Below are 25,269 nucleotides of genomic sequence, written 5' to 3'. Positions count from 1 at the left end.
ACTAATTATCTACTAATTTAACCGGGGTTTACACTGGTTATAACCAGATCCTTATGCATTCAGAAGACCAAAGCAAAACAGCTTTCATAACGGAACATGAAAATTTTTGTTATAAGGTAATGCAATTTGGCCTAAAGAATGTAGGTGCAACATATCAAAGACTAATAGACAAGATCTTCCACAAGCAAATAGGTCGAAACATGGAGATCTACGTAGATGACATGGTGGCCAAAACTCCATCACAAGGATCACACTGTGACGACCTAGAAAAAATCTTCAGACGAATCCGAGCATATAATATGAGACTCAATCCAGAGAAATGCGCTTTTGGGGGTACAAGGAGGAAAGTTCCTCGGATTTATGTTGACTTCACGAGGAATTGAAGCAAACCCAGAAAAATGTGAGGCTATACTTAAAATGACAAGTCCGAAAACAATTAAAGAAGTACAACAGTTAACAGGAAGGGTGGCCACACTGTCACGATTCCTGCCCACATTAGCAAACCGATCATACCACTTCTTCAGGACGATCTCAAATACCAAGAAGTTTGATTGGACTGATGAGTGCGAAAATTCATTTGCCAAGTTGAAAGCTATCTTATCCTCCCTGCCAATATTACAAAGGCCAGAGATCGGTAAACCTTTATATTTGTATTTATCTGTTTCTAACTATTCTATAAATTCAGTACTCGTTGTTGAAATAGGAAAAGTACAGAAACCGGTATACTTTGTCAGTAGAATCATGCAACCAGTGAAAAAAAGGTATCCTAGAATAGAACAGTTGGCCTTGTCATTGGTAACAATGGCAAAAAGGCTAAGGCACTATTTCCAAAGCCACACAGTAATAATCAGAACGGACCAACCGCTGCGACAAATACTGACAAAGCCAGAATTGGCAGGACGACTAACTAAGTGGTCCATCGAGCTTTCCAAGTTCGATATTCAATGTGAATCACGACCGACTTTAAGATCACAAATTTTGTATCCGAGTTTACAACTAGTGAGCAACACGAGGAACAGGTTTGGAAATTGCAGGTAGATTGAGCCTCAAACCGTGATGGAAGCGGAGCCGGAATCGTGCTTAGGGAAGGGGAGGCAGTAGTTTCCGAGCAGTCACTTCAATTCCATTTCATAGCAAGCAACAATCAAGCCAAGTATGCGGCACTAATAGCAGGACTAAAGCTCGCTCTCAGCTTCTGTATACGATGCCTAACGGTCTTTTGTGATTCTCTGTTGGTGGTTCAACAAATTAAAGGAGATTTCAGGTAAAAGATCCTCTACTAGAGCAATATTGGCTCATAGCAAAGGATCTAATCTCGAAATTTGATAACTTTATTATAATGCACGTGCATAGAGAACAGAACACTAGGGCAGATATACTATTTAAACTAGCTGCCACCAGAGCAAATGCACACACTTCCACACTAACACAGCTCACACTAGAAAAACCTAGTATCGAATCATTGTGCATAATGAGTATCACCCAGGTAAACGACTGGAGAATGCCTTTCCTTGAGTATATTAATGCAGGGACCATTCCGAAGAATGAGGCGAACCCCCAACTCTTTAGGCAAAAAGCAAGCTTTTACACAACTGTGGCAAACAACTTATACAGGAGAGAATTCTCACAACTGCTCCTAAAATGCCTTGGCAAATATGAAGCCGATGAAGTTATGGCCGAAGTCCATGAGGGCGTGTGCGGCAACCATATAGGAGGGCAAGCACTAAAAGCCAAGATCATCCGGACGCGACATTATTGGCCGATGATGAAAAGGGATTGTATAGCAAAGGTCAAGGCATGTGACAACTGTCAAAAGCACACTTCCATTTCAATGAAGCCAGCCGAGGTGTTACACAGTATGGAGGTAAGCTGGCCTTTCTATAGGTGGGGGCTGGACATCCTTGGCCCATTCCCAAGAGCACCGAGACAGGTAAAATTTCTCTTAGTTTCAATAGATTACTTCTCAAAATGGATAGAGGCACATCCATTAGCCAAAATAACAGCTGAAAAGGTACAAACTTTCATATGGAGAAACATCATATGTATGTTTAGAATTTTCAGAGAGATAATATCGGATAACGGTAGACAATTTACAGATAGTAAACTCACATCATTTTTGAAAAATTTTAACATGCAACATCATTTTAGCTCGGTCGAGCACCCACAGACAAATGGACAGGCCGAAGCTGCTAACCGAATAATCTTGCAGGCAATAAAAAAGAAGCTCACTTAAGCGAAAGGAGAATGGGCGGATTTGATCCCAGAAATATTATGGAGCTATAACACTACAATACAAACCACTACAAGCGAGACTCCATTTAGGTTGGTCTACGGCAAGGAGGCACTAGTACCCATCGAGGTCGGCATTCCAACCATAAGGGCCGAACTATATAATCAACGTCATAACACTAACACAAGATCGGCCGAAGTAGACCTCATAGAGGAAGAGAGAGAAATCGTGGCAATAAAGCAAAAAGCCATGAAGCAACTCATTGAAAGAAGACACAATAAAAAAGTAGTACCAAGAATGTTTCATGAAGGAGACCTCATCCTCAGAAGAACAGAGGAAGCAAGGCGACCTCCATCACATAACAAACTCACAGCAAATTGGAAGGACCATTCCGAATTTCCAAAGTGCTCGAAATGGAGGCTTATCAATTACAAACACTAAAGGGCGATCATTACCAGGGAACTGGAATATTTTTTCATTAAAGTTATATTGATCGTAAATTTTGTAATCAGCGGATGAAGGTACTCTTTTTTTTCCTTAGAGGTTTTATCCCAAAGAAAAATTTTACCTAAGGAGAGTTTTAATGAGACCAGACACCCAAAATGTCAACTATAATGTCAAATACAATACAACTTATTCTAACAATCATATTCTACTATTCTAGCAATCATATTATAGTCCATTTCTATCAACCATTTTCACAAAAGACTTGCTATAACAAACAAACAAATAAACAGCCAAATAGTTGACCAAAAAATAATTTGACTAGACATAATTTCCTACTCTTGAGAACAAGTTGGTTAGACACAATTTTTTACCTTTGCCTAACATAATAGCCAATAAAAAACAATATGAAATAATACCCATTGCTTAATTTCAAAACATCAAAGCTTGAACTTGTCTTGCAAGCATAACAAAGCAAAACCAAAGAAACCCTAAAATAGAAAGGAGAAAGATCTTGATTCTTGAATCTCGAGGCATTGCCACTGACTCACTAATAATGCAGTTGGAAAGTTTCTTTTTTAAAAAAAAGGACTCCTATTAGAACGTGCAAACAAAGAAAAGAAAAATACCTGTCTTCATCCTCCTTTTCATTTTTTGTGCTCCTGAAAACACATCAAGATTTCCAAAAGTTATGAACTTTTTACACTTGTGAAAGGAAAACAAAAGAGAAAAGGGAAAGAAAAATAGACACACAAAAAAATATATTTCAGTAACCATTTATTTTATATTTTTCTCGTCATTTTGTTTGGTTTTTGTTAAAAAAAAAAGCATTATGTTTGTGTTAACTTTTAAATTCCTATATAAATTAATAAATGTCTTGTATAAGTCTCATTTAAAAGTTATATGATAGGGGATTATATTTATCTTTTGTCAATTAAAAAATTTGATTTAAGAAAAATCACTTCCTCGATAATATAACAAAAGATTTTGTTTTTGGTTGTTCTTTTTTAAGTCCAAAATACTTATCTACTATATATAATTAAGATAAAAAAAATTTAATATATATATTTTTTAAAATATCTTTTATTATGTATATCTATAAAAAAAACTTTTACTATTTATAATATTCAAATTCATAATTGTTTGACGAATTTTATTTTTTTAATCTTTTATATATTCGGATAAATAAAAGGTTATAAATATACTATCAATTTATTAGTGTTATGATTTTTTATAAATAGTTTTATTTTTATGTTAGATTTATTATAAGAAAATGTATTCTAATTTTACCATCTAATGAAACATATTTTAATAGATAAATTTAAATTTTGTTAAATTATTTAAAAAACTACAAACTACTAATTTTATTAGTTCTTACTTCTAACAAACGTAGGACGAACAGACTTTTATTTTTTTAATTTGTTTTTCACAGTATCTCTTATCCGCCAGGCCAAGATAGACGCTAACAACAGCATATAATGGGCTCACATTGGACTCTTATTGGGCTTCCATAATTCAGCTTTGCTCAATAAATTCGACTTTGATTTTTTTTTTGTTTTCCCTTTTGGTTAGGGTTACAGTTTTTCTGTTCTTCATTCCATGCCTCGCGCCACTGTCACTATCGTTTCGCAATTTCGTTTCCATTTTCCCGCGAATGTACGGCCACCTACACCGTTACCGCCGTGGCGATGGGGGAAACTGCCCCCGAACCGACGCCGAAGCCACATCAGAACCCTAAGGTGTTTGTTTCATCTGTACGATTCCAACTTTTCAAATCACAAATGGCGCTCCCGCATGGCTTGGCTTCGCGGAAGTTTTCGATGCGGAAGGTTTCGCAGAATGCTCTCGTGGCACAAACAGGTTAATTCTTGAAATACTTTCGGCATTAGTTTTTTTTAGTTAAAAGAGTTTGAAAGTACAAAGTAGTTAGGGTTCAAATATGATCTTCAATGTCTAGAAAAGAATCTACTTTGTTTTGTTCTTTTGTTTAGTTGTGTAGGTGAATGATTTTGTGCATTGCTTTTGTATGATTTAAAATGCCACTACCAGGAATGAAGACAAGTGGGGAGATTGTTATGATTTTAAGTGAGGTTTTGGATCCCTCTCGGGGTATATAAATGAAGGCTGAAGAATTTTGGATTTTACTGCCAATAAGTGATTGGTCAAATGGAGAGTATGGCTTGGTATTCGGTTTCAACAACTTGGGGGTATGTTCTTGTTCCTTCATTTACTTGGAAGGTGGTGTGTGCAATAAAGAAAAAAGTATGTTGATCTAATGTCAATCTGAATTTAAAAAATTTTTCTTTTCTGTTAAAATGATGTTTGCACTTTTTTTTAAAAAAAAATTGTTGTTTTATGGCACTTATTATATAATATAATATGTCTGGAACATTTGGAGAGATTATTTAGAATAACCTTGAGAAGTTGCTTATTGATTTTGATTTCTGTACTAACTTCTATTGAATTAGCCTTTCTTTTGCCCCAATTAAAACACGATATATGATGCATTGCTTCCTAAGGGTTGCTGCTCAACCTCAACATAACAATTTGGAAACATTTCAGAACAACTGAGTTCTGAAACGACTTTGGGGTGAGGAGGGATACACAGGGATAACTGCATTTGAATAGTGGCCATAAACAATGTACTGAACATATTATCTCTTTCCTTTTGACATTTCTAAGTTTAACTTTCTATCTTTTCGGATTGATGTAGCCATTGATCAGGTTTTGGAGAGGATGCTTCAATCTGATGAAGTAAAACCATGTCTAACTGTCTAAGAAAGAAGATCGGAGTGATGTTCTGATTGTACCCATTAATTCAGTTACCAAATGCAGCTGTAAGTTATTTACTTATTTATTTATCTTCTTTTTTTTTTTTTTAATGTAATCTGAATTTCTGATGCAATCTTTTCTAAATTATTTAATTGCGGGAGCCAAGAGAATTCAGTATTAACAAAAACAAGTTAGGGAGATTCTGCACATTGAGATAATGCAATATTCTGGTTCAACAGCACCATTTGTATGTATGAATAATGACAAGCTGTCATCAATAAACAAATAGACAAGAAAGCCTTTGTAGGTACGTAGTGAATTAAGTCCATTTACTTTTCAATTTTCATCGTAAAACAATTACCTCAGTCATTAATAACTCCAATTACTTTCGAGTTGGTTGAGATATCAAGTTATTGACAATGTGTAATTACTTGAAATATCAAGTTTGTTTTTCGTTTTCTTTTTAAATGCTGATTTTCCTCCTCATTCTCAATGAAATTCTTGTCTCAAATAAAAAAGTAACTAGCAAACGATCACTTTGATCCCCAAAAGTTATAGGTGATATAAATTTAGCACTCTAAAGAAAGTTGTCATTAGTTTAGTCCTTCAATAATAAAAAACTATAGAGAATGATTAGATGCGGGCCAATATGATTGAGGGGCAAAAGCCGAAAGCGATATTATCACTTGTATGATTGAGGTGCTCAATTAGTCTAAACTTTCTTTGAAGCATTAAATAGATTGAATTTAGTCATATATTTGAAAGAAACAAATAACCTGACCCATTTTAAAACCCATAAAACAAATATCTTTTTTTTTTTGCACATTCTAAATTTCTAGTATTAATGTTTTTTTGCCCCCACTGCATTAATACCTAGTTAATGGCGAAAATGGATCCTCTCAATTTTTTTTAACAATTAAGAGAGTAAAGTGTGATCTCTCACCATTAATTTTATAAGTGGGATCAAAAATAACTATGAGAGAGAGAACAATGAAAGGTTAGAGATCACACTTTACACTCTCAATTTTTTTTAACAATTGAGAAGATCCATTCCCGTTAATAGCAATGCCTAAAGATTCACGATGTTTCTATTTTAGATTTTCTTTGGTTTTTCATTTATGTGCTTACAAGACAAGTTAAAGCTTTTTCTTTCTGAAATTAACTAATTAAGCAATAGGTATTGCTTTCAATGCTTTAAAATTTCGGTCTTTGTGTGTGTGTATCAACCATCAGCCAGACAAATAAGTCAATTGAGTAACGAGTACTGCCTTCGGTTTTTTCTCCTTCGGTGTGATGGCTGCATTAATAGGTGAAAAGACGTAAAAAATATAAATAATAAATAATACCTCTTGAAAGTCTAAAACTATATTTTAGAAGCGATGTTGTAAATGAAATATGCCTTTTAAAGGTAACAAAGGGCCAGTACTTATGAGGAAGATAAAAAGCAACACATTCACACTTATAAATATTATCATGTTTTGCTCTTTCAGAATATGTGTGTTGGACTAACTTTAACTAGAGACCGAAAGACATAATATTCATTTTCTTTAAAAAAATCAAAATGTATCTTCTAAGTTAAAAATACCAAACAATTAATTATCTTATAAAATATCATCTTACAATCTTACTGGCCTCTGTATTATAGTTTGTACAAACATAACACATTACACATTTCATTTTACATACGTTTTCATAGTCACTCATTTGCATGCAAGCTCCCTTTCATCTGTGTTTCTCACAAGCTAGTTGTTTTGACATGAGAGAATCACAGGAAGTGCAACTCTGCGTGGAGGGTACATAAATTTCATCTTATTCAACATATAATTAGGCCACCTTAGTTATGAGATTTGAAATCAGTATCACTAAAGTGCTAAGTTAATAACTGTATATTTCTGGTTTCTCGAGGGAATGAACTAAAGTTCATCATCTTCACTCTTTTGATTATGCTCTAGTTGCGATCATAGGCTAAGAAATCCTACCTTGCATGAATGTGAAACATCCAAGTCTTGAAGCAAATCACTGAATGCTGATATTTTGTTTGCAGATTATGCAGTGAATGAAACAAAACCAGTGGAGAGTAATGATTTGCTCAACCACATTGATCAACCAATGAATGGTTTTCCCAACCATGCAGATCAACCAATGAATGGTTTTCTCAACAACGCAGATCAACCAACAATCAAACATCAAAGAAGTTATCGTCGTTGGTTCCTCATAACTCTCTATTCAGTATTTGTCTTGTCCGGCCAGGCTGCTGCTACACTCCTGGGAAGGTTGTACTATGACAAAGGCGGAAATAGCAAATGGATGGGATCACTTGTCCAGGTTGTTGGGTTCCCTATTCTGCTGCCTTATTACTGCATCACAACACGAAAAACTCCCAGCAGAAACAGCATTCTTCCAAACCCATCTGCCTCAGCTTTAGCACTTGTCTATGTCTCCCTTGGTCTACTTGTGGCATTGACCAGTTACTTGGAGTCTTTGGGGCTAGCACACCTTCCTGCTTCCACTTTTGCACTCATTACCTCATCCCGGTTGGCTTTCAATGCCTTTTTCTCTTTTTTCCTCAACTCAGTGAAGTTTACACCTTACCTTATAAATTCTCTAGTCCTTCTAACTCTCTCTCCCACCCTACTTGCCTTTCAACCTGAAAATGAAATTTCCAGTGGGAACTCTAAGCATAATTATGTGCTAGGATTCATAGCTTCAGTGGCTGGATCGGCTGCGTATGGATTATTACTTTCCCTTACACAGCTTTCATTTCTGAAGGTTTTGAAAAGAAATACTATCAGAGTTCTTATGGATGTGATAGTATACGAATCCCTTGTGGCCACCATTGTTACTCTTGTGGGACTATTTGCTAGTGGAGAGGGAAATAAGCTGCATACAGAAATAGAGGAGTATGAGATGGGAAAAGTATCTTATCTGCTAACTCTCAGTTTCTCAGCAATATGTTGGAATCTCTTTAACATTGGTTGTGTGGGGCTGATTTTCGAGACGTCTTCCCTCTTATCCAATTCCATAGTCGTTTTGGGTTTGCCTATCATTCCGATTTTGGCAGTGTTCGTTTTTCATGACATAATGCATGGAATAAAGGCCATCTCTTTGGTGCTAGCTGTTTGGGGCTTTCTGTCATACCTTTATCAGTACTACCTGGATGACAAGAGCTCCAATACTGATCATATTCTCAATACTTCAACATTAGAAGACATTAATGATCAATTTGGGAAGGCTTGAGTGATTATTGAAGCTGTAACCTGTCTCTGGTTCCATACTTCTTAAAATATATCTAGTTTAACATTGATGGATAGGCATAAAAATGGGAGCTGTGTGTTATTAGAATATTAAGGGTTTTATGTTGAGATCCAATTATATCAATGATAGAACGGAGTCCTATAGTTGTATATCTCCACTCATTCATTCCTCTCTGCTTGATTTCTCATATATCACCCCAAAAAAAATGTCATTCATATATACTATTCTCAGAGGAGGAAAATAGTTCTATAGTTTATTTATGTATGTTGTAATTGATGTTAGACTGGTAGCTGATATAAATATCCTATGTTGAGTTATGAGCAATCCTAATAATTACAATTAATGTGGACAATTGACATTAATTCAAAGCAACTTTTGGACTACCAATTAAGCAAAGGGAAGTTTACATTTTGATGTGTGAATAGACTTTCTCTTGCATACCAAATGCTAGATCAATGGGACATATCCATACTCATGCATAACTGTTGCCAATGAATTTAAACCAGAATAAATTATTTCTGTTTGGGGATGGGTCCTATCTCCTGTTACAAAAACATGCAAGCCATTTATGAGCTCAATCCAGCTACACCCTGGACTCTTCTTCACATTCTGTTCCCTCATTGCATATCTCACCTCTGATACTTCTTCATATCGACCAGCAACTCCGTAAACATTTGCCATCAATACATAGTTCCCACAATGGTCCGGCTCAAGTTCAATCACCTTGCTCGCAGCAATCTCAGCCAAGTCCGTGTCCTTATGGAGACGGCATGCTGCCAGCAAAGACCTCCATCCTACAGGATCAGCTTGATATGGCATTGTTCGTACCAACTCATATGCCTCGGTGAGCTTTCCAGCTCGACTGAGCATGTCTATCACGCAGGTGTAGTGTTCAATGGATGGTGAGACGCCATATTTTGATTCCATTACGGCTAGAAACTCAAGCCCCTCTTCCACCATGCCGGCATGGTTGCATGCAGATAACAATCCAACAAAACTAATTTCATTAGGCACCATCTGAGCTTGACACATACGAGAAAATGTGTTCAGTGCCTCATCACCATAGCCATGCATTCCATAACCAGTGATCATTATGTTCCATGAGGCCACATCCTTTTCTCTCATATTATTGAAAACCATGCGAGCATCCCTCATATTTCCACATTTGGCATACATGTCCATCAGAGCATTTTTCAACAGAACATCATCAAAACCATTGTTGCTTCCATCTTTTCCCAACCCATTTACAATCATAAACCCATGTATCTCTCTACCATGCATCAAGGCTGCTAGATGAGTACAAGCCGGAAGCACTGCCGTAATTGTGACCAAGTCAGGTTGAACCTTGTTTCCCAGCATCCAATCAAAGAGCCTCAAAGTTCCATAATGATCATCGCAACATTCATGAGCTGAGATGATTGAGTTCCATGTAAAGATATCCTTCTCGTCCATCATCTCAAAAACACCCAAGGCATCAGTAATGCATTTGCATTTCCCATACATATCAATCAGTGCATTCGAAACAACCACACTGGAATCATAACCCATTTTCATCACAAATCCATGAACAGCTCTTCCATTGCAAAGGTCTCCAATCACAGAAAAAATAGATAAAACACCTGTAACAGTAAACCTACAAGCAACCACTCCATTCTTCCTCATCCTCCTAAATGCCTCCAGAGCCTCCTCAAACAGCCCAACTTGTGCATACCCATTGAGCATTGAGTTCCAAAGTACCAAATCTCTAACAGGCAATTCCTCAAACACCTCATGTGCATCCATCACCAACCCAAATTTCATGTAAGTATTAACCAGAGCACTCCCTACAAACACATCCAACTCCAATCCAAACTTAAACAACAATCCATGAATCTTCTTAACCTCTAAATCCTCCACACAGGCTCTGATCACACACGGGAATGTGTACTTATCCGGAGTGACACCCAGATGGCGCATTCGCTTGTAAACCAAGAAGCCATCAAGGGAAAGCCCATTCCCAACAAATCCAGCAATGACAGCATTGTAGGCGAAGACATTCTTATCAAGATCGGTAGGGTAGTTGAAGACCTTGAAGGCATTGCTCATGAGGGTGCACTTCGAGTACATGTTAATGAGGCTGGTTACGACAAGCGGCGATGCAAGATACCCGCTTTTGATTGCATACAAATGGAGCTCCTTGCCTTTGGAGAGGTTGGCATGGTGGGCACATGACTGAAGGGACGCAATGCAAGTTGCTATGTCGAAGCAGGTTGATGTCGAGAAACAGCGACGGCGTGGGTTGTTGAGGAGAACAACTCTTTGGATTCTAGTTACATTCATCTAACTGCCATTAACCACCTCAACACTCAGTCACTCACGCCAACTATACTATAACGGAAAGTGAGCATTTTTTCTTGGATCACGTGAGAGCGCACGTGATGGAACCCAAGCCTCGTCATCTTTTTGGAGAGTCACGTTCCCGTCGCTTGGTAGATAGTGAGATATTTTTATATATAGGTGTACAAGAAAAGTAAAAATCTCACTCTTATTTCGTTGGAAAATAAAATCCTAAGTGTGCGGTGGAAGGGAGTGTGGTGTGACAAGAACCGTTCCTAACGGCCCAAGTAACCAAAAGGAGAAAAGAAAAGAAAAGAGAAGAGAAGAAAAGAACAGAACACAGTAACACACCTCTTTCTTCTTCTTCTTCTTCTTCTTCTTCTTCTTCTTCTTCAGTTCTTCGTTGTATTTGCGCGATCATAATATACCAGATTTCAGTATATACAGTTGTTTTGTATAGGTCTAGTAGGTTTTGTAGATAGATTGATCCGAGAATGGCTTCGAAGTTGACAACATGCTTCGTATGCTGGAACCTCAACCAGAGCCATCCCAACACGGTTGTTCGCTTTCCTTCTTCATCTTCCCATGGCCTTCTTCTTCCCGCTTCCTGCAAAATGCGCCAACGGAGTCTCAGGTGCCTTTTTTTTTATATTATTCAAATTTTGTTTTATTGCACTCTGCTTGCTTGATGTTACGCCCTTCCCTGCCCTATTAGCTACTTTCTTTCTTTCTTTCTTTCTTTCTTGTGTGTTATGCGTTTCTTGAAAATGAGCGTTATGTGTTAGAATTGGTTTAGCTAAGCTCCAAATATGTGGCTCATCAATTTTCGTTACTTGTCTGATTCTCAAAATGTCCTTACATTTTCTTGGGATGTTTTGTTGACTATTTTGGATTTTGCTTTTATGAGGTCTGATTGGATTCCTCTAGCTGGTAATGCTCTATCTTTGATGTTTAGCATGCACACGAACTTATTGTGTTGTATACAGTTCCCAGCACAAGAAACAACATATCAAGAAAGCTTCTCATGAACAGCCTTCCACAGATGGAGATCCCCAACCAGATCAAGATAGGGATTCAGAGCACAGAGAGGCTTCGTTGGATAGTCTCCCAATCGTAAACAACGAAATCTTGAGCAGTACTGATACTGGAAACATTGATTCTGTGGAGCAATTGGATAGTCCGATTTTAATACCCGAAACTACACCTTCGGTATCACAGTCAACTAATTACAGATATAACTTTAAATTGAGAATGTATACTGTGTGATTCTTTATAAAAATACAGTCTGTATTTTCCAATCGTTTTATTTATATGAATTATGGCATGTTTATAGGTACAGAGCCCCAGGCTTTTAATGTTAACAGTTGCCATTGTTAAAAGATAGTAGGGTCTCATCTTAGGTAGTTGGACCACGAAAGGAGAAGACATATAGAGGCCTTAGTAGAAATGTAGATTATATGAAAAGTACAAAAGTGATCAAGAAAACTATAATGTAACTATTAAAAAGGACCTAGATTTGATGGTTTATCTATAGATAAGATTACCACACTAGCTAGGATCCCAATAGAACTGCATAAAGTTATAAAAGCACATTATAACAAAATCATTATAATTTGGTTCCCATGTCATGAATCTCCATAATTTTCTTTTCCCTAGTTGGATATGTACCTATGTGCAAGTTTTTTAGACATGAGTACCTAGTGACATTATTGGGTGGAAATTTTGTCGAGGTTAGAAGGTCAGCCAACTAATTATTTAACTATGAAATAGGCTGTAAATATAAATGGAGCAGAGCAGGCCGAACAATTGTCTGGTGGTCAACTTGTGGATATGCTAGGCATGATACAAAATACAGAGAAAAGTAAGATATCATTCTGTAATGGTTATGGATATACTTTTCTACTACCAACATTCTTGGTTTGTTGTCTTGCCACCTGTTATTAATAATTATATATTCTTCTTGCAGACATCCTTCTTCTAAATCAAGCTAGAATTCATGCACTTCAGGACCTTGAAAAGATTCTTGCTGAAAAGGAAGCATTACAAGGAGAAATTAATGTCTTAGAGACGAGGTTGGCTGAGACTGATGCCCGAATTGAGGTTGCAACCCAGGAAAAGATACATGTGAAACGCTTGGAGGAACAGTTAGAGAAACTGCGCAGTGAGTTGGCTCAAAGGGGCAATCCTGAAGGAGGAGATACTGAATTGCACGCCCATCTAAAGAGATTTTTGAACGATGAATACCCTCCGAGTCATAATGAAAGCATTCATTCTCTTACTGTGGAGCTTAATTCTTTGAGGGAAGAAAATGCCTCTCTGAAGAGTGCCATAGAATCATTCAAAGCTCAGCTTAATGATGTCAATAATACTAGTGAGCGTGTAGTGGTCTTGGAAAAAGAACGGTCATCTTTGGAATCTGCCCTGAAGGACTTAGAATCAAAATTACTAGAATCACAGGAAGACTTTTCAGAACTGTCTACATTAAGAGTTGAATGCAAGGATTTACGGGAGAAGGTTGAAGATCTACAAGTGATGCTAGATAATGCAACCAAACAAGCTAATCAAGATATTACAGTGTTGCAACAAAACCAGGATCTTCGAAGAAAGCTTGAAAAATTGGAAGCATCCCTGGAAGAAGCTAATAACTATAAGCTGTCATCAGATAAATTGCAAAAGTACAATGAAGAAATGCAGCAGAAGATAAAATCATTGGAGGAACGCCTTCAAAAGTCAGATGAAGAAATAAATTCTTATGTTCAGAAGTATCAAGATTCAGAGAAGGAATTTCAAGTTACACTTAGTGATCTGAGAGAAGAAACCAAGAAAAGGGCGCTGGATGGACCAGTGGAAGATATGCCATGGGAGTTTTGGAGCCGATTGTTGCTTATGATTGATGGTTGGTCACTTGAAAAGAAAATATCAGTGGATGACGCAAATCTTTTGAGAGAAAAGGTGTGGAAGAGAGACAGACGTATTAGAGACACATATATGGCTTGTAAAGAACAAAGTGAAAATGAGGCTATTTCTGCATTTCTCAAGCTTACATCATCTGCAACAAGGTATTACCTTTTACTTGTAAATTATGACTTTTATATAATATCCATTGCCTTATATTTCTCTTATTTTTAATTTTTAGTCAGGGATTGCGTGTGATTCATATTGCAGCAGAGATGGCACCAGTTGCCAAGGTGAACCCATTATTTGCGTATCCCTATGTTTCATCCTGGTTAACTCATTTTGTCTAGTATGCTTCTCTCCATGCTAACAATATTTCTTCTCTCTTTTTTTTATAAATAAAAAATAAAAAGATAAAAAAAAAATCACTCTTACATTTTTTTATCAGTGCATGCTTTATCTGCCATATGTTGTATTATATATCATTCAGCCACTGTGGGTTTGCCAAAACACTTATCTATTCTAAATTCTCATTTAATTACGGCATCAAAATAGAAAAACTCACATTGGGTTGGGTTTAGGGATAATCAGCCTCCAACTGATGACTTCCACCACGTCAAGGTGACACTCTACCGCTGAGTTATAAAAGAGAGTTTTGTTTATTCATTTTTTGGTGCTTGGTTTGGTATAAGAAGCCATGTACTTTGGCTATGTATGAAATTTTGCAGATTCATGTGCCTTTGGTGTGATTGGACATTTCTTAAAAGATATTTCATCAGCCACTAAACCCCTTATTCAACCTTATCACAGATTAAGGTTGAATCATCTGGAATACTCCTTTCGAGAAACTAACATATTCTGTTACTGCATTTAATTTGACTAAGGAGCTCTTGTTTGATTAATTTCTTGGTCATTTATTTATTGTTTCTCCTGCAATGGTATCAGATCATTTTCTTTTATCTGAGCTATGTTTGCTCTATGAACTAATATTAGCTTAAGTTATATCCGTAACAGGTTGGTGGTTTGGGGGATGTTGTCTGTGGTCTGGGTAAAGCACTACAAAGAAAAGGACACCTTGTCGAAATTATTCTTCCCAAATATGATTGTATGCACTATGACCGAATTTGTGACTTAAGGGTATGCTCTTTTATTGAGAAAAGAATTGACCATGTGTCTTGAACTACTTTTGATAAATGATAATAAGATTATTCTTGCAGGCTTTGGATGTGGTGATAGAGTCATACTTTGATGGTCAATTGTTCAAAAATAAAATCTGGGTTGGCACTGTTGAAGGTTAATTAAATATTTCCATTTTAATTAAATGTCTTTATAACTTCATCCAGTAAAGTAACTTTACTTCAACCATGCAGGGCTTCCTGTTTATTTCATTGAGCCCCATCATCCTCATAAGCTATTCTGGCGAGGAACTTATTATGGGGAGCACGATGATTTCAAACGCTTCTCGTACTTTAGCCGTGCAGCTCTTGAGTTTCTTCTTCGAGCTGGCAAGAAGCCAGATATCATTCATTGCCATGATTGGCAGACAGCATTTGTGGTATGAGCGATGAATCATTTTATAGGCATGTAGAAGATTTTCGCTCTCTACCTAACATTGAAAAACTTTTGTTTCTTTGGTAGGCTCCACTATATTGGGAGATGTATGTCCCAAAGGGGTTAGATTCAGCTAGGATGTGTTTTACATGCCATAACTTTCAGTATCAAGGGATTGCTGCAGCATCAGAGTTGGAATCATGTGGTCTTCGTGCCCACCAGTTAAATAGACCAGATAGAATGCAGGACAACTCAGAACATGATAAAGTCAACGCTGTCAAGGTTTTATATCAATAAAAGATTGTCTATTTTGTCTTACATTAGTGAATGTAAGTAATAATACTTTTACCTTATAATGTTCAGGGTGCAGTTGTTTTCTCAAACATTGTGACAACCGTGTCTCCTACTTATGCCCAAGAAGTGAGAACTGCTGAGGTATGTTTCACTTCTTGTTCTTGTGCATATAGATATATGGCAGAACACGTGTTGCCATAAGCATTAAAGCATTAGATTGACTGGGAATAACATCTTGTCCCAAAACTTCTTTGATCATACTCCTTTGCTGTGAAAAGATGGTTCCCTGAAAAAAGGATTGTTTGTGATATAAAAACATTCACATGCCTTAATCTAAAAGCTTTTTAGGAGAGCTGATACTTGTCATATTTCCGCCTCTATGACCAAGTTGAGTTTGATCCATGTCATCAAAATGTTAAGTTTTTCCTGTTCAAAAAATAATCCTGTCTAAGGTTCAAGTTGGCTTGTGCTTAGTCCATGCTTCAAGCCTGCATGCATTTAATGTACAGGGATATGTTAAAGACTAAGTTAGTCACATGCATGACATAAATATTTGACATTTGACATGATTAAGATATCTGATTGATTTGCACGTTAACATAGACTGCAAAGGATCTAAAATTGATCTTCAGATTTCAATATAAATGTATTTACTAAAACGATTATAAAATGTTAGATTATTACAGTTTACAATTTAGCTAATAGTACATTAAGCTATCAGCAGGTTGCTCAAAATAGTAATCAAGTATATATAATCGTGCACAATCTATCCTCAATGTTAGATTTTGAATCATAAAAGTTATTCTCGTGAATGGTTTATTCTTGTACAAAATGCAGGGAGGACATGGCCTCCATTCAACTCTTTCTTCCCATTCCAAGAAGTTCATTGGGATTCTTAATGGCATTGATACTGATGCATGGGATCCTGCTACTGATCCATGTCTTGAAGTCCACTACAATGCAAATGATCTTCAAGGGAAAGCAGAGAATAAGGCAGCCTTAAGAAGAAAACTTGGTCTTTCATCCACAGACCACAGGAGGCCATTGGTAATTATATATCGTATTTTAAATTAGAACTTTGCTCGTATTGATTGATCTAATTTTATTTCTTGATATAAAAAAAGTTCAAACTTATCTGTTGTTTATGTTTGCTTTATTGGTGCCCGTTGCTGCTTTATCAATTGGTGAAAGGATACTCTTGATCTTGAAATTTTGAATTATCTTTTTACTCACTGAATCACACTAAGACTTAATCTTAGAAATGGAAATGCTTTAATACTTGTATTTTATTTATTCTCTCTTTGATAGGTTGGCTGCATAACAAGATTGGTACCACAAAAAGGTGTTCATCTTATTAGACATGCGATATATCGAACATTGGGTCTGGGAGGGCAATTTGTTCTTCTTGGTGAAAGTCCAGTGCACCATATTCAGGTCATATTTCCTTTTCCTCTAGCTAAAGTTTAGAGGTGTTTTAATTTATTTCGGAAAGGAGTCAGCCCAGACTGCATAGGATAGGTGAAAGTAATGAAAAGATACCATTCATGAAAGTTTTCCTTTAAAAATAGACCGGAAATTGATTATTGAGGTTGAAAATTTATTTTGTTTACTGTTGATATCGGGACATGGCAATTCATATTCCTATTTTCTGCCAACTGATTATCATTTTTTGCTCTCTAGAAAGAATTTGAGGGCATTGCTGAGAACTTTCAGAATCATGATCAAGTAAGGTTGATACTGAAGTATGATGAATCTCTTGCCCATGCCATTTATGCTGCTTCTGACATGTTCATCATTCCATCAATCTTTGAACCTTGTGGCCTGACACAGGTAAGGCCGAATTGGTCATTTGGTTGTTCATGAACTTGTAAGATAGTAAAATTGTGGGAAATTACTTATTGTAGAATACTGTGATTAAAGGTAATCTATGTTTTGTTCTTTTTTGCAATACATGTATTTTCAAGCAAAATTTGTGTTGACATCTTATAGAGAAGTTGCAATTCTTTTTCCTCATCTTTGCTCTTTGCTTTTCTTTTTAAATATAAAAGAAAACCTCAACCTTGACAACCTGCGTGCCAAAATGCCAAAATCCATTCCTTTAATAAAGGCAGGTTAGAAAAGCTTCCTTTACGGACAGGCACAATCACACAGTTGATAAAAACTTCTCTTTTACAGCATCACTCAGCAGTCATTGCAAACACCAAAAAAAAAAAAAAAAAAAAAAAAAAGAAATAGGAAGTCTCAGATGTGTCTAACAAGTAATCGCATATGGGGTATCCACCACTAGTAGTCATCTTTGTAGTTTTATCCCCCCGCCAACAGAGAGAGAGAGAGAGAGAGGTCCATGCTTATAAAGTGTATTGCTAGTCTGTAGTCTCTTCCAGTTCCATGCTTCTTTTCTACGATTAAGGAGAAACTTAATTCTTAATTTCCTTCCTGCAGATGATATCCATGAGATATGGTGCCATACCCATTGTCAGAAAAACTGGAGGCCTAAATGACAGGTTAACATAAAATCCATGATGTGTCAATATGAGAGTAATTCCTGTTTCAATGTTTTTGAAGATTAACTAATTATGTCTCATTTTGTAGTGTTTTTGATGTTGATGATGATACAATACCTCCCCGATTTCAAAATGGATTTACATTTTTAGATGCTAATGAGCAGGTAAGCAGTAAAAGTGTGAAATATCTGCAGTTTGATATTCCAGTTCTACACAGTGATTCTGTCTTGTGTTTTACAATAGAATCAGTTATGGAAAAACCTGATAACCCGAAACTTTACTTCTTCCGTTTACTTCAGTGGTCACAAACCTAATGATACAGTCTTGACAGGGTTTTAGTGGTGCTTTAGAACGAGCATTTAACCTCTACATGAACAATCCTGAGCGTTGGAAACAACTTGTTCAGAAGGACATGAATATAGATTTCAGCTGGGATTCTTCAGCAGCTCAATACGAACAACTCTACTCAAGCGCTGTGGCTAGAGCAAGGGCGAGAAACACGCTTAATTAATTGAACTAAAGGAGGCATGACAACCAGCCCAATTTTGTCAGTTTTGAGAGCTCATGTTCAAAGGCAGCATACCTTATATGCAAGAACATATCTGAGGTTGAGAATGAAATGTAAAAAGATGAATGTCACAAGGAGTCTGCTGAAACTAAGCTGCTTGAGTTGAAGTTTCATGCATGATCCTCTTCGGTTTACATGGATGCAACCCTTATACACATGCAAGATTGTTCAATTTTTTTTCTATCATTTTCCACTTGTATTTTTTACTTGTAAAGCATTACAACTTAGGTTCTCCACTTAAAAATTTGTATAAAGAAATAGATATTGGATAAATCACATGTTTTGATGATTGAAGAATACTAGCGTTTACCTGTGACCAAATAAAAAGAAACAAATTAGCATTCACTATCCTGCGTAGGTCTTTGTCAAACATTACAAGTTCTGAACAGGTACACGAATTTTTTTTTTCCGTTTGTTGTTGCAAGTTCACAATTTAAGTGGATAACGTGTGAAATTATACTTGACGAAACCAAAAAATAAAAGTTACAAATTGTGGAGTTCTTATGCCCGTTCAAATTCCTCCTAATTAACATGTTGAGAAATTTGTTTCTCCAAAAAACATGCCCTCTTTCTAAACGCTAATCCACAGCTTTACATAAGGAGAAAAAGAAAGATATGGTAACCACCACTGATGTTACAGTTCAACTGACAGACCAAAATCGTTATGAGTAATACTTAAAAAGACTTTTATCTAGACAATAAGTTCACCATTCACCTTTAAACACTCAATAGCAACATAAAAAAGCAACATCGGTAGGTATATAAAGACGAATACGAAGGCACAGAATTAACTCTTGTAATCAGTTGCATTACTTGTCACATCGGACAATCCATAATTCACCATGATGATCGAAGTTGAACAGCCATTACACTACAAACACGTATCTAAACACAAAAAGACGAGCAAAAATCTAGGTTGGAATTAGAAGCCTCGTTAAAATAGAGGACTTTGATGCATAGAACACCATAGTTCAAAACAATACCCAAAAAAGGGAACTAAGTAGCAGTATTCATTCTGGATCAGGTGAACCACCAGGGACCAACTGCATTACACCAGACAATTGTTAGTATCAGTTCAACATGACACGAGTGATGCAGATTAACAACTAAAAAGAACTATTTGAGGTTATTGTGAATGCAAAATGGTGAACTGAATTTGTTAACAAAAACTTTCATGGACTGTAAGGAAAATAAATAAATTCGGACTTACAATGGCAATGTTGTTTCCATTAAGTAAAATCTGATCAAGCTTTGTTATCCGTCTCCCTTCAGCGGTTATCTCACTGTCAAATAAATACAAAAGCAAATGCTAATAAAGTTATCAAGATGCAAAAACGTTCTATTAAGAAGGTTTTCTCCTTATCTCGTATGTGTGTATAGTTTAGAGTTGCCTTACAAACAAATCCACACCTGATATCTCAAACATCCGAATCCAATAGAAAACACCCCAAATAATTATAAGGATATGCATTCAGCATTCTCCACTAGGGAGGGTAGAAAAAAATAACCGAGAAAGAAAACAATTCAATCAATATTCTAGGCAACTTAAGCACACAAGATTTAAGGAAACTGAAAACGAGGAATTATGGCACAAAAGTTTAACCGAATTATCAAGCATTGTAAAAGCATCACTGCAAAACTCAAACCAACAGTCATCTATTCCATGTTATTATCATCATGCCCAAAATGCACGTGTAGTTCAAAGAAACAACCTAAACATATACAAAATCTAATAACAGCAAATGAGGTTGATCGACACAATTAAAAAAAAAAAAAAAAAACATCGATAACATCTAAAATTGAGCAAAAGCAGAGGCTTACTATTCAGTAACATCTTCAAGGACCATGTTAACATAGACATCAAAGCCTCTAAGAGTGCCAACAAGCTCCTTGTCACCTTTCATTATCACCCATATCTTTGAACCTATACACCGATCAATCAACTCTGCATATTTCAACCACAATTATTCTCTTATAATCCCCCAACAAAAAGTATAATTAAGCATTGATTCTGAATCAGAAGAGTAAAAACCTGAGGGGAGCAACTGTGATGGATTGTTAGCCATGGAAAATCAATTGCTAATTTTCCCAAAACCTGTGGAGGCTTCATACTATCAGATTACAAAATCACGGAAAAACTTAAACCTAAATGAATGTTACGAAGGGGAAAAATCAACATTTTCTCAACTTCATACTTAAAGCTGGGAGCTTTAAAGTACTCAATAGAGCAGTTCGGTTCAACCAGTGAGATTAGATATAAAAACTTAGATCAAGTTAATGATACTAACGAAACAAGAGAAACAGTTGTAGATGAACCTGAGAGAGATAGAAAGAGGGGCAATTACACTCAGTCACAGCGATCTACCAACGAAAAATCCAAAATCCCCAGAGAGTGAAGGGTGTTAGGGACGGAGGAAAAAGTGTGCCCTAAAACTGGCGGGATTTCATTTTTATCACCCCCTCTGGCCTCTGCCACTCTATGTTTTCTTCACATTAATTTTTGTTGTAAAATAAATTAAAGGTATACTAAGTATAAGATGTGTAAATAGAAGACTCTAATATTAATATAATTAGCTCAATAAAAATTATTCATATATTTATAATTAGTAACAAAAGAAAGAGAGAAACTATTCATAAAGAATAAAGAGAGAGAAAGATGTTTTAGTAATATAAAGGAAGAGAGAAGATTTTATTATTGCTGTGTATATTCTCTTTGCCTCCGTACATGTATTTGTAGGCACATAAAATTTACGTTTCAAACTTCTTCATTCTAAGAATTTATTTATAGGTACATAAAGTTTATATTTCAAACTTTTTCATTCTAAGAATTTATTTCCTTCAGCATAGGAAAAATGTGCTTCTCATAAATGGGCATCCATCATCTTTATCTATCCATGTCACAACACTTTCCCTTGGATGACTATTTAGGATTATTGCATCATTAAAACCTTACTAAAGAGTAGGAAAAAACCTTAGTGAAGGAAAAAAAGTACAATATCCTTTAGTGATGGGGACTGCCTCATTAAAAATCTTGTCAAGAAAAACCCAATGGGAAAAAAATCTGACCAAGGAAAAAAGAGTACAGTCTCCCCCTCTTGTCGACATCATTTGATGTCTCGAAATCGGCGCATCCCAATCTCATGTATCAATCTTTCAAAGGAGGATTTTGGGAGTGACTTTGTTAATAAATCTGCCAGATTGTCACTTGAACGGATCTGTTGGACATCAATTGTCCCTTGATTTTGAAGATCATGAGTGAAGAATAATTTAGGAGAAATATGTTTTGTTCTATCGCTTTTGATGTATCCACCTTTAAGTTGAGTAATGCATGCTGTATTATCTTCAAACAGGACAGTTGGAGCTATCTTATGATTAATCAGTCCACATGATGACAGAATATATTGGATCAAACTCTTGAGTCAAAAACACTCGCGACTTGCTTCATGAATCGCTAGTATTTCGGCATGATTAGAAGATGTTGCAGCAATCGTCTGTTTCGTGGACCTCCAAGATATAGTCGTTCCACCATATGTGAACAGGTATCCTGTTTGAGATCTCCCTTTATGTGGATCAGACAAGTATCCAGTATCTGCATAGCCAACTAATTGTGACTTGGATTCATAGGGTTAAAACAATCACATATCAAACGTTCCATGAAGATATCGAAAAATTTGTTTGATTCCACTCCAATGTCTTCTGGTTGGAAAGGAACTATATTTTGCTAGTAAATTCACCGCGAATGATATGTCAGGTCGCGTATTATTAGCAAGATACATTAGCGCTCCAATGGCACTAAGATATGGTACTTCAGGACCAAGGATATCTTCATTCTCTTCTTTAGGACGAAATTGATCATTTTCCACATCCAAAGATCTTACGATCATTGGGGTACTTAATGAATGTGACTTATCCATATAAAATATTTTCAAAATCTTCTCTATGTATGTTGTTTGATGAATAAAGATCTCATTTTTTTATATGCTCGATCTGCAGGCCGAGACAAAATTTAGTCCTTCCAAGATCTTTCATTTCAAACTCTTCTTTTAGAGTTTTTATAATTGTTGGAATCTCTTCAGGAGTTCCAATGATATTTAAATCATCAACATATACAGCAATTATAATGAATCCAGATGTAGTTTTCTTTATGAAAACACACGGACATATATCATCATTCTTGAATCCGTTTTTTTGGCCAAATATTCAGTAAGACGATTATACCACATTCGTCCAGATTGCTTTAGACCATATAAAGATCTTTGCAATTTGACTGAGTATAGCCCTTGCGAATATTCATTGGATGGTTTAGATATCTTTAGTCCTTCAGGGACTTTCATATAGATATCCCGATCTAATGAGCCGTATAAATAGGTTGTTACCACATCCATTAAATGCATATGCAGTTTATGATATGCAGATAAACTGACCAAATAACGCAATGTTATCGCATCCACTACAAGGGAATACGTTTCTTCATAATCTATACCGGGCCTTTGTGAAAAACCTTGTGCCACAAGTCGGGCTTTATAGCGCACAACTTCATTTTTCTCATTTCGTTTTCTCACAAATATCCACCTGTATCCAACAGGTTTTACATCTTCTGGTGTACGGACTATAGGTTCAAAGACTTCACGTTTTGCAAGTGAGTCTAACTCAGCCTTCATGGCTTCTTTCCATTTTGGCCAATCATTCCTTTGTCGACATTCTTCGACTGATCTTGGCTCAAGATCCTTACATTTATGCATGATATTCAATGCCACATTATATGCAAATATTTCATTGACAATTGTCTTATTTCGGTCCCATTTCTCTCCTGTAAAGACATAATTTATCGAGATCTCGTCATTTTCACAATTTTCAGATATATCAAAAGCATTATATTCAAGATAAAAGAGATTCGCATAATAAAAATTTGTTACCTGAAGTCTTCCTAAAATTTCATTAGAGCTTCGTGCTGATAACGTGTTGTAAAATAAATTAAAGGTATACTAAGTATAAGATGTGTAAATAGAAGACTCTAATATTAATATAATTAGCTCAATAGAAATTATTCATATATTTATAATTAGTAACAAAAGAAAGAGAAAGAGAAACTATTCATAGAGAATAAAGAGAGAGAAAGATGTTTTAGTAATATAAAGGAAGAGAGAAGATTTTATTATTGGTGTGTATATTCCCTTTGCCTCAGTACATGTATTTATAGGCACATAAAGTTTACGTTTCAAACTTTTTCATTCTAAGAATTTATTTCCTTCAGCATAGGAAAAATGTGCTTCTCATAAATGGGCATCCATCATCCTTATCTATCCATGTCACAACAATTTTGATTCTTTTTCTGGTGGGAATTGATTTTTATTTCTATTTTATTGGCCGTGCTAAAACATTTTTTTTCAGGGCTTAACCATTGAATTTTAAATACTATAATTAATTTTTGCTGTTACATTACCATTAATTATCAATAAAATTATTTATATTAAATTTCAAAAATATTATCATTTTATGAGATTTTATTTATAATTTTAAAAAAAAATTAATCTTTCTAGTCATTGATGTTTAGAGTCTTGGATTTTGTCTTTTATTTTTATTTTTATTTTTTTGCTATTTTTCTAAATTTTGTTTCAATGATTAATTTTTTGTTTAAATTAAAGAATGGGTAAAGTATACTTTTTGTCCCTTAAGTTTGACAAAAGTTTCAAAAATACCCCTAAGTTTTATTTTGTTTCAATTTTGTCCTAAAAGTTTTCGATTTGCATCAAATATACCCTTAGCGGCTAATTTTTCAAAAAATTTAAGACCAATTCAACAACAATTTCATAAGAACAACCCTCAATACAAGCAAATTAAGCATCATTTTCATGCATTATTGTTAGATTGGTCTTAAATTTTTTGAAAATTTAACCGTCAGGGGTATATTTGATGCAAATCGAAAACTTTTGGGACAAAATTGAAACAAAATAAAACTTAAGGGTATTTTTAAAACTTTTGCCAAACTTTAGGGACAAAAAATATACTTTATCCTTAAAGAATTCATAATATTTATCTAAATTCCTGTTTTTCATGTATCAACATTCCTTAATTCAAATTCAAATATGCATTATTTTTATCATACATTCAAGATCATAGATAAACACCACCACATCTAAATAAATAAGACAATTTTTGAATATAACTCAATTTCTCATGCATTATACCACTTCTTTTCTTTTCTTTTTGGATTCAAACTTACTGAGCAGTACATGAGACATTTTTTAAAAGATAGAAATAAAAAACAACTATACAACTGACTAAAGGTAGAAGATTAAAAAATACTAAAAATCATACAAAGAATAGAAATAAACAACATAAAATAGGGAAATAACATAATAGCAGAAGGAAAATAGGAATTGAAAAAGAAACTGAACCACCTCAGTCATCATGGTGAGTGTCTCTCTCCTCAGGCTGTG

The 25,269-nt window shown here is 35.5% G+C and overlaps 4 protein-coding genes across 11 annotated transcripts; 2 read left to right on the top strand and 2 right to left on the bottom strand.

The window, feature by feature from the left end:
• The first annotated feature begins 4,175 nt into the window (after window positions 1-4,175).
• Window positions 4,176-9,018, top strand: LOC112734550 (probable purine permease 10). 6 transcript variants are annotated; one of them, XM_072228673.1, is made up of 5 exons: window positions 4,176-4,534; window positions 4,724-4,881; window positions 5,194-5,316; window positions 5,399-5,753; window positions 7,491-9,018. In XM_072228673.1, the coding sequence occupies exon 5, from the start codon at window positions 7,556-7,558 to the stop codon at window positions 8,681-8,683; it is 1,128 nt and encodes a 375-aa protein (XP_072084774.1). In that variant the 5' UTR covers window positions 4,176-4,534; window positions 4,724-4,881; window positions 5,194-5,316; window positions 5,399-5,753; window positions 7,491-7,555; the 3' UTR covers window positions 8,684-9,018. The 6 variants fall into 6 exon arrangements, with proteins under 6 accessions (XP_072084774.1, XP_072084780.1, XP_025639688.1 ...); XM_072228679.1 differs by lacking the exon at window positions 5,194-5,316 and having other exon boundaries at window positions 5,399-5,511; XM_025783903.3 differs by lacking the exon at window positions 5,194-5,316.
• A 130-nt stretch (window positions 9,019-9,148) lies between these two features.
• LOC112734549 (pentatricopeptide repeat-containing protein At3g14730-like) lies at window positions 9,149-11,020 on the bottom strand. Its single transcript, XM_025783898.2, has one exon. The coding sequence runs from the start codon at window positions 11,018-11,020 to the stop codon at window positions 9,149-9,151; it is 1,872 nt and encodes a 623-aa protein (XP_025639683.1).
• A 198-nt stretch (window positions 11,021-11,218) lies between these two features.
• LOC112734548 (probable starch synthase 4, chloroplastic/amyloplastic) lies at window positions 11,219-19,174 on the top strand. Of its 2 annotated transcripts, XM_025783896.3 has the most exons (17): window positions 11,219-11,359; window positions 11,478-11,651; window positions 12,004-12,226; window positions 12,788-12,878; window positions 12,984-14,076; window positions 14,154-14,205; window positions 14,927-15,049; window positions 15,130-15,205; window positions 15,283-15,467; window positions 15,551-15,745; window positions 15,827-15,898; window positions 16,595-16,804; window positions 17,066-17,191; window positions 17,438-17,587; window positions 18,200-18,261; window positions 18,350-18,425; window positions 18,593-19,174. In XM_025783896.3, the coding sequence occupies exons 2-17, from the start codon at window positions 11,512-11,514 to the stop codon at window positions 18,770-18,772; spliced, it is 3,054 nt and encodes a 1,017-aa protein (XP_025639681.1). In that variant the 5' UTR covers window positions 11,219-11,359; window positions 11,478-11,511; the 3' UTR covers window positions 18,773-19,174. The 2 variants fall into 2 exon arrangements, with proteins under 2 accessions (XP_025639681.1, XP_025639680.1); XM_025783895.3 differs by having other exon boundaries at window positions 11,222-11,651.
• Window positions 19,175-19,616: 442 nt separating this feature from the next.
• LOC112734551 (sm-like protein LSM5) lies at window positions 19,617-21,535 on the bottom strand. Of its 2 annotated transcripts, none has more exons than XM_025783906.2 (5): window positions 21,146-21,535; window positions 20,862-20,924; window positions 20,651-20,774; window positions 20,040-20,112; window positions 19,617-19,872 (listed from the first exon to the last, which is right to left on the bottom strand). In XM_025783906.2, exons 2-5 carry the CDS (start codon window positions 20,893-20,895, stop codon window positions 19,840-19,842), a joined length of 264 nt encoding a protein of 87 aa, XP_025639691.1. In that variant the 5' UTR covers window positions 20,896-20,924; window positions 21,146-21,535; the 3' UTR covers window positions 19,617-19,839. The 2 variants fall into 2 exon arrangements, with proteins under 2 accessions (XP_025639691.1, XP_025639692.1); XM_025783907.3 differs by having other exon boundaries at window positions 21,175-21,530.
• Between the last annotated feature and the right edge of the window lie 3,734 nt (window positions 21,536-25,269).

This window comes from Arachis hypogaea, chromosome 3 (assembly GCF_003086295.3).
Source record: "Arachis hypogaea cultivar Tifrunner chromosome 3, arahy.Tifrunner.gnm2.J5K5, whole genome shotgun sequence".
Lineage (NCBI taxonomy): Eukaryota > Viridiplantae > Streptophyta > Magnoliopsida > Fabales > Fabaceae > Arachis > Arachis hypogaea.
This window is presented reverse-complemented; position numbering and strand designations above follow the sequence as displayed.

Excerpts from the sequence above, each read along its gene's own strand:
- LOC112734550 (XM_025783899.3), top strand. The coding sequence starts at position 7,155 with ATGCAAGCTCCCTTTCATCTGTGTTTCTCACAAGCTAGTTGTTTTGAC. Across the intron at positions 7,240-7,490 it reads AGTGCAACTCTGCGTGGAGG|ATTATGCAGTGAATGAAACA; the intron begins GTACATAAATTT and ends TTTTGTTTGCAG.
- LOC112734549 (XM_025783898.2), bottom strand. The coding sequence starts at position 11,020 with ATGAATGTAACTAGAATCCAAAGAGTTGTTCTCCTCAACAACCCACGC.
- LOC112734548 (XM_025783896.3), top strand. The coding sequence starts at position 11,512 with ATGGCTTCGAAGTTGACAACATGCTTCGTATGCTGGAACCTCAACCAG. Across the intron at positions 15,206-15,282 it reads CTGGGTTGGCACTGTTGAAG|GGCTTCCTGTTTATTTCATT; the intron begins GTTAATTAAATA and ends TCAACCATGCAG. Across the intron at positions 15,746-15,826 it reads ATAAAGTCAACGCTGTCAAG|GGTGCAGTTGTTTTCTCAAA; the intron begins GTTTTATATCAA and ends TATAATGTTCAG.
- LOC112734551 (XM_025783906.2), bottom strand. The coding sequence starts at position 20,895 with ATGGCTAACAATCCATCACAGTTGCTCCCCTCAG. Across the intron at positions 20,113-20,650 it reads CTTGAAGATGTTACTGAATA|TGAGATAACCGCTGAAGGGA; the intron begins GTAAGCCTCTGC and ends TTTATTTGACAG. Across the intron at positions 19,873-20,039 it reads ATGGAAACAACATTGCCATT|TTGGTCCCTGGTGGTTCACC; the intron begins GTAAGTCCGAAT and ends GGTGTAATGCAG.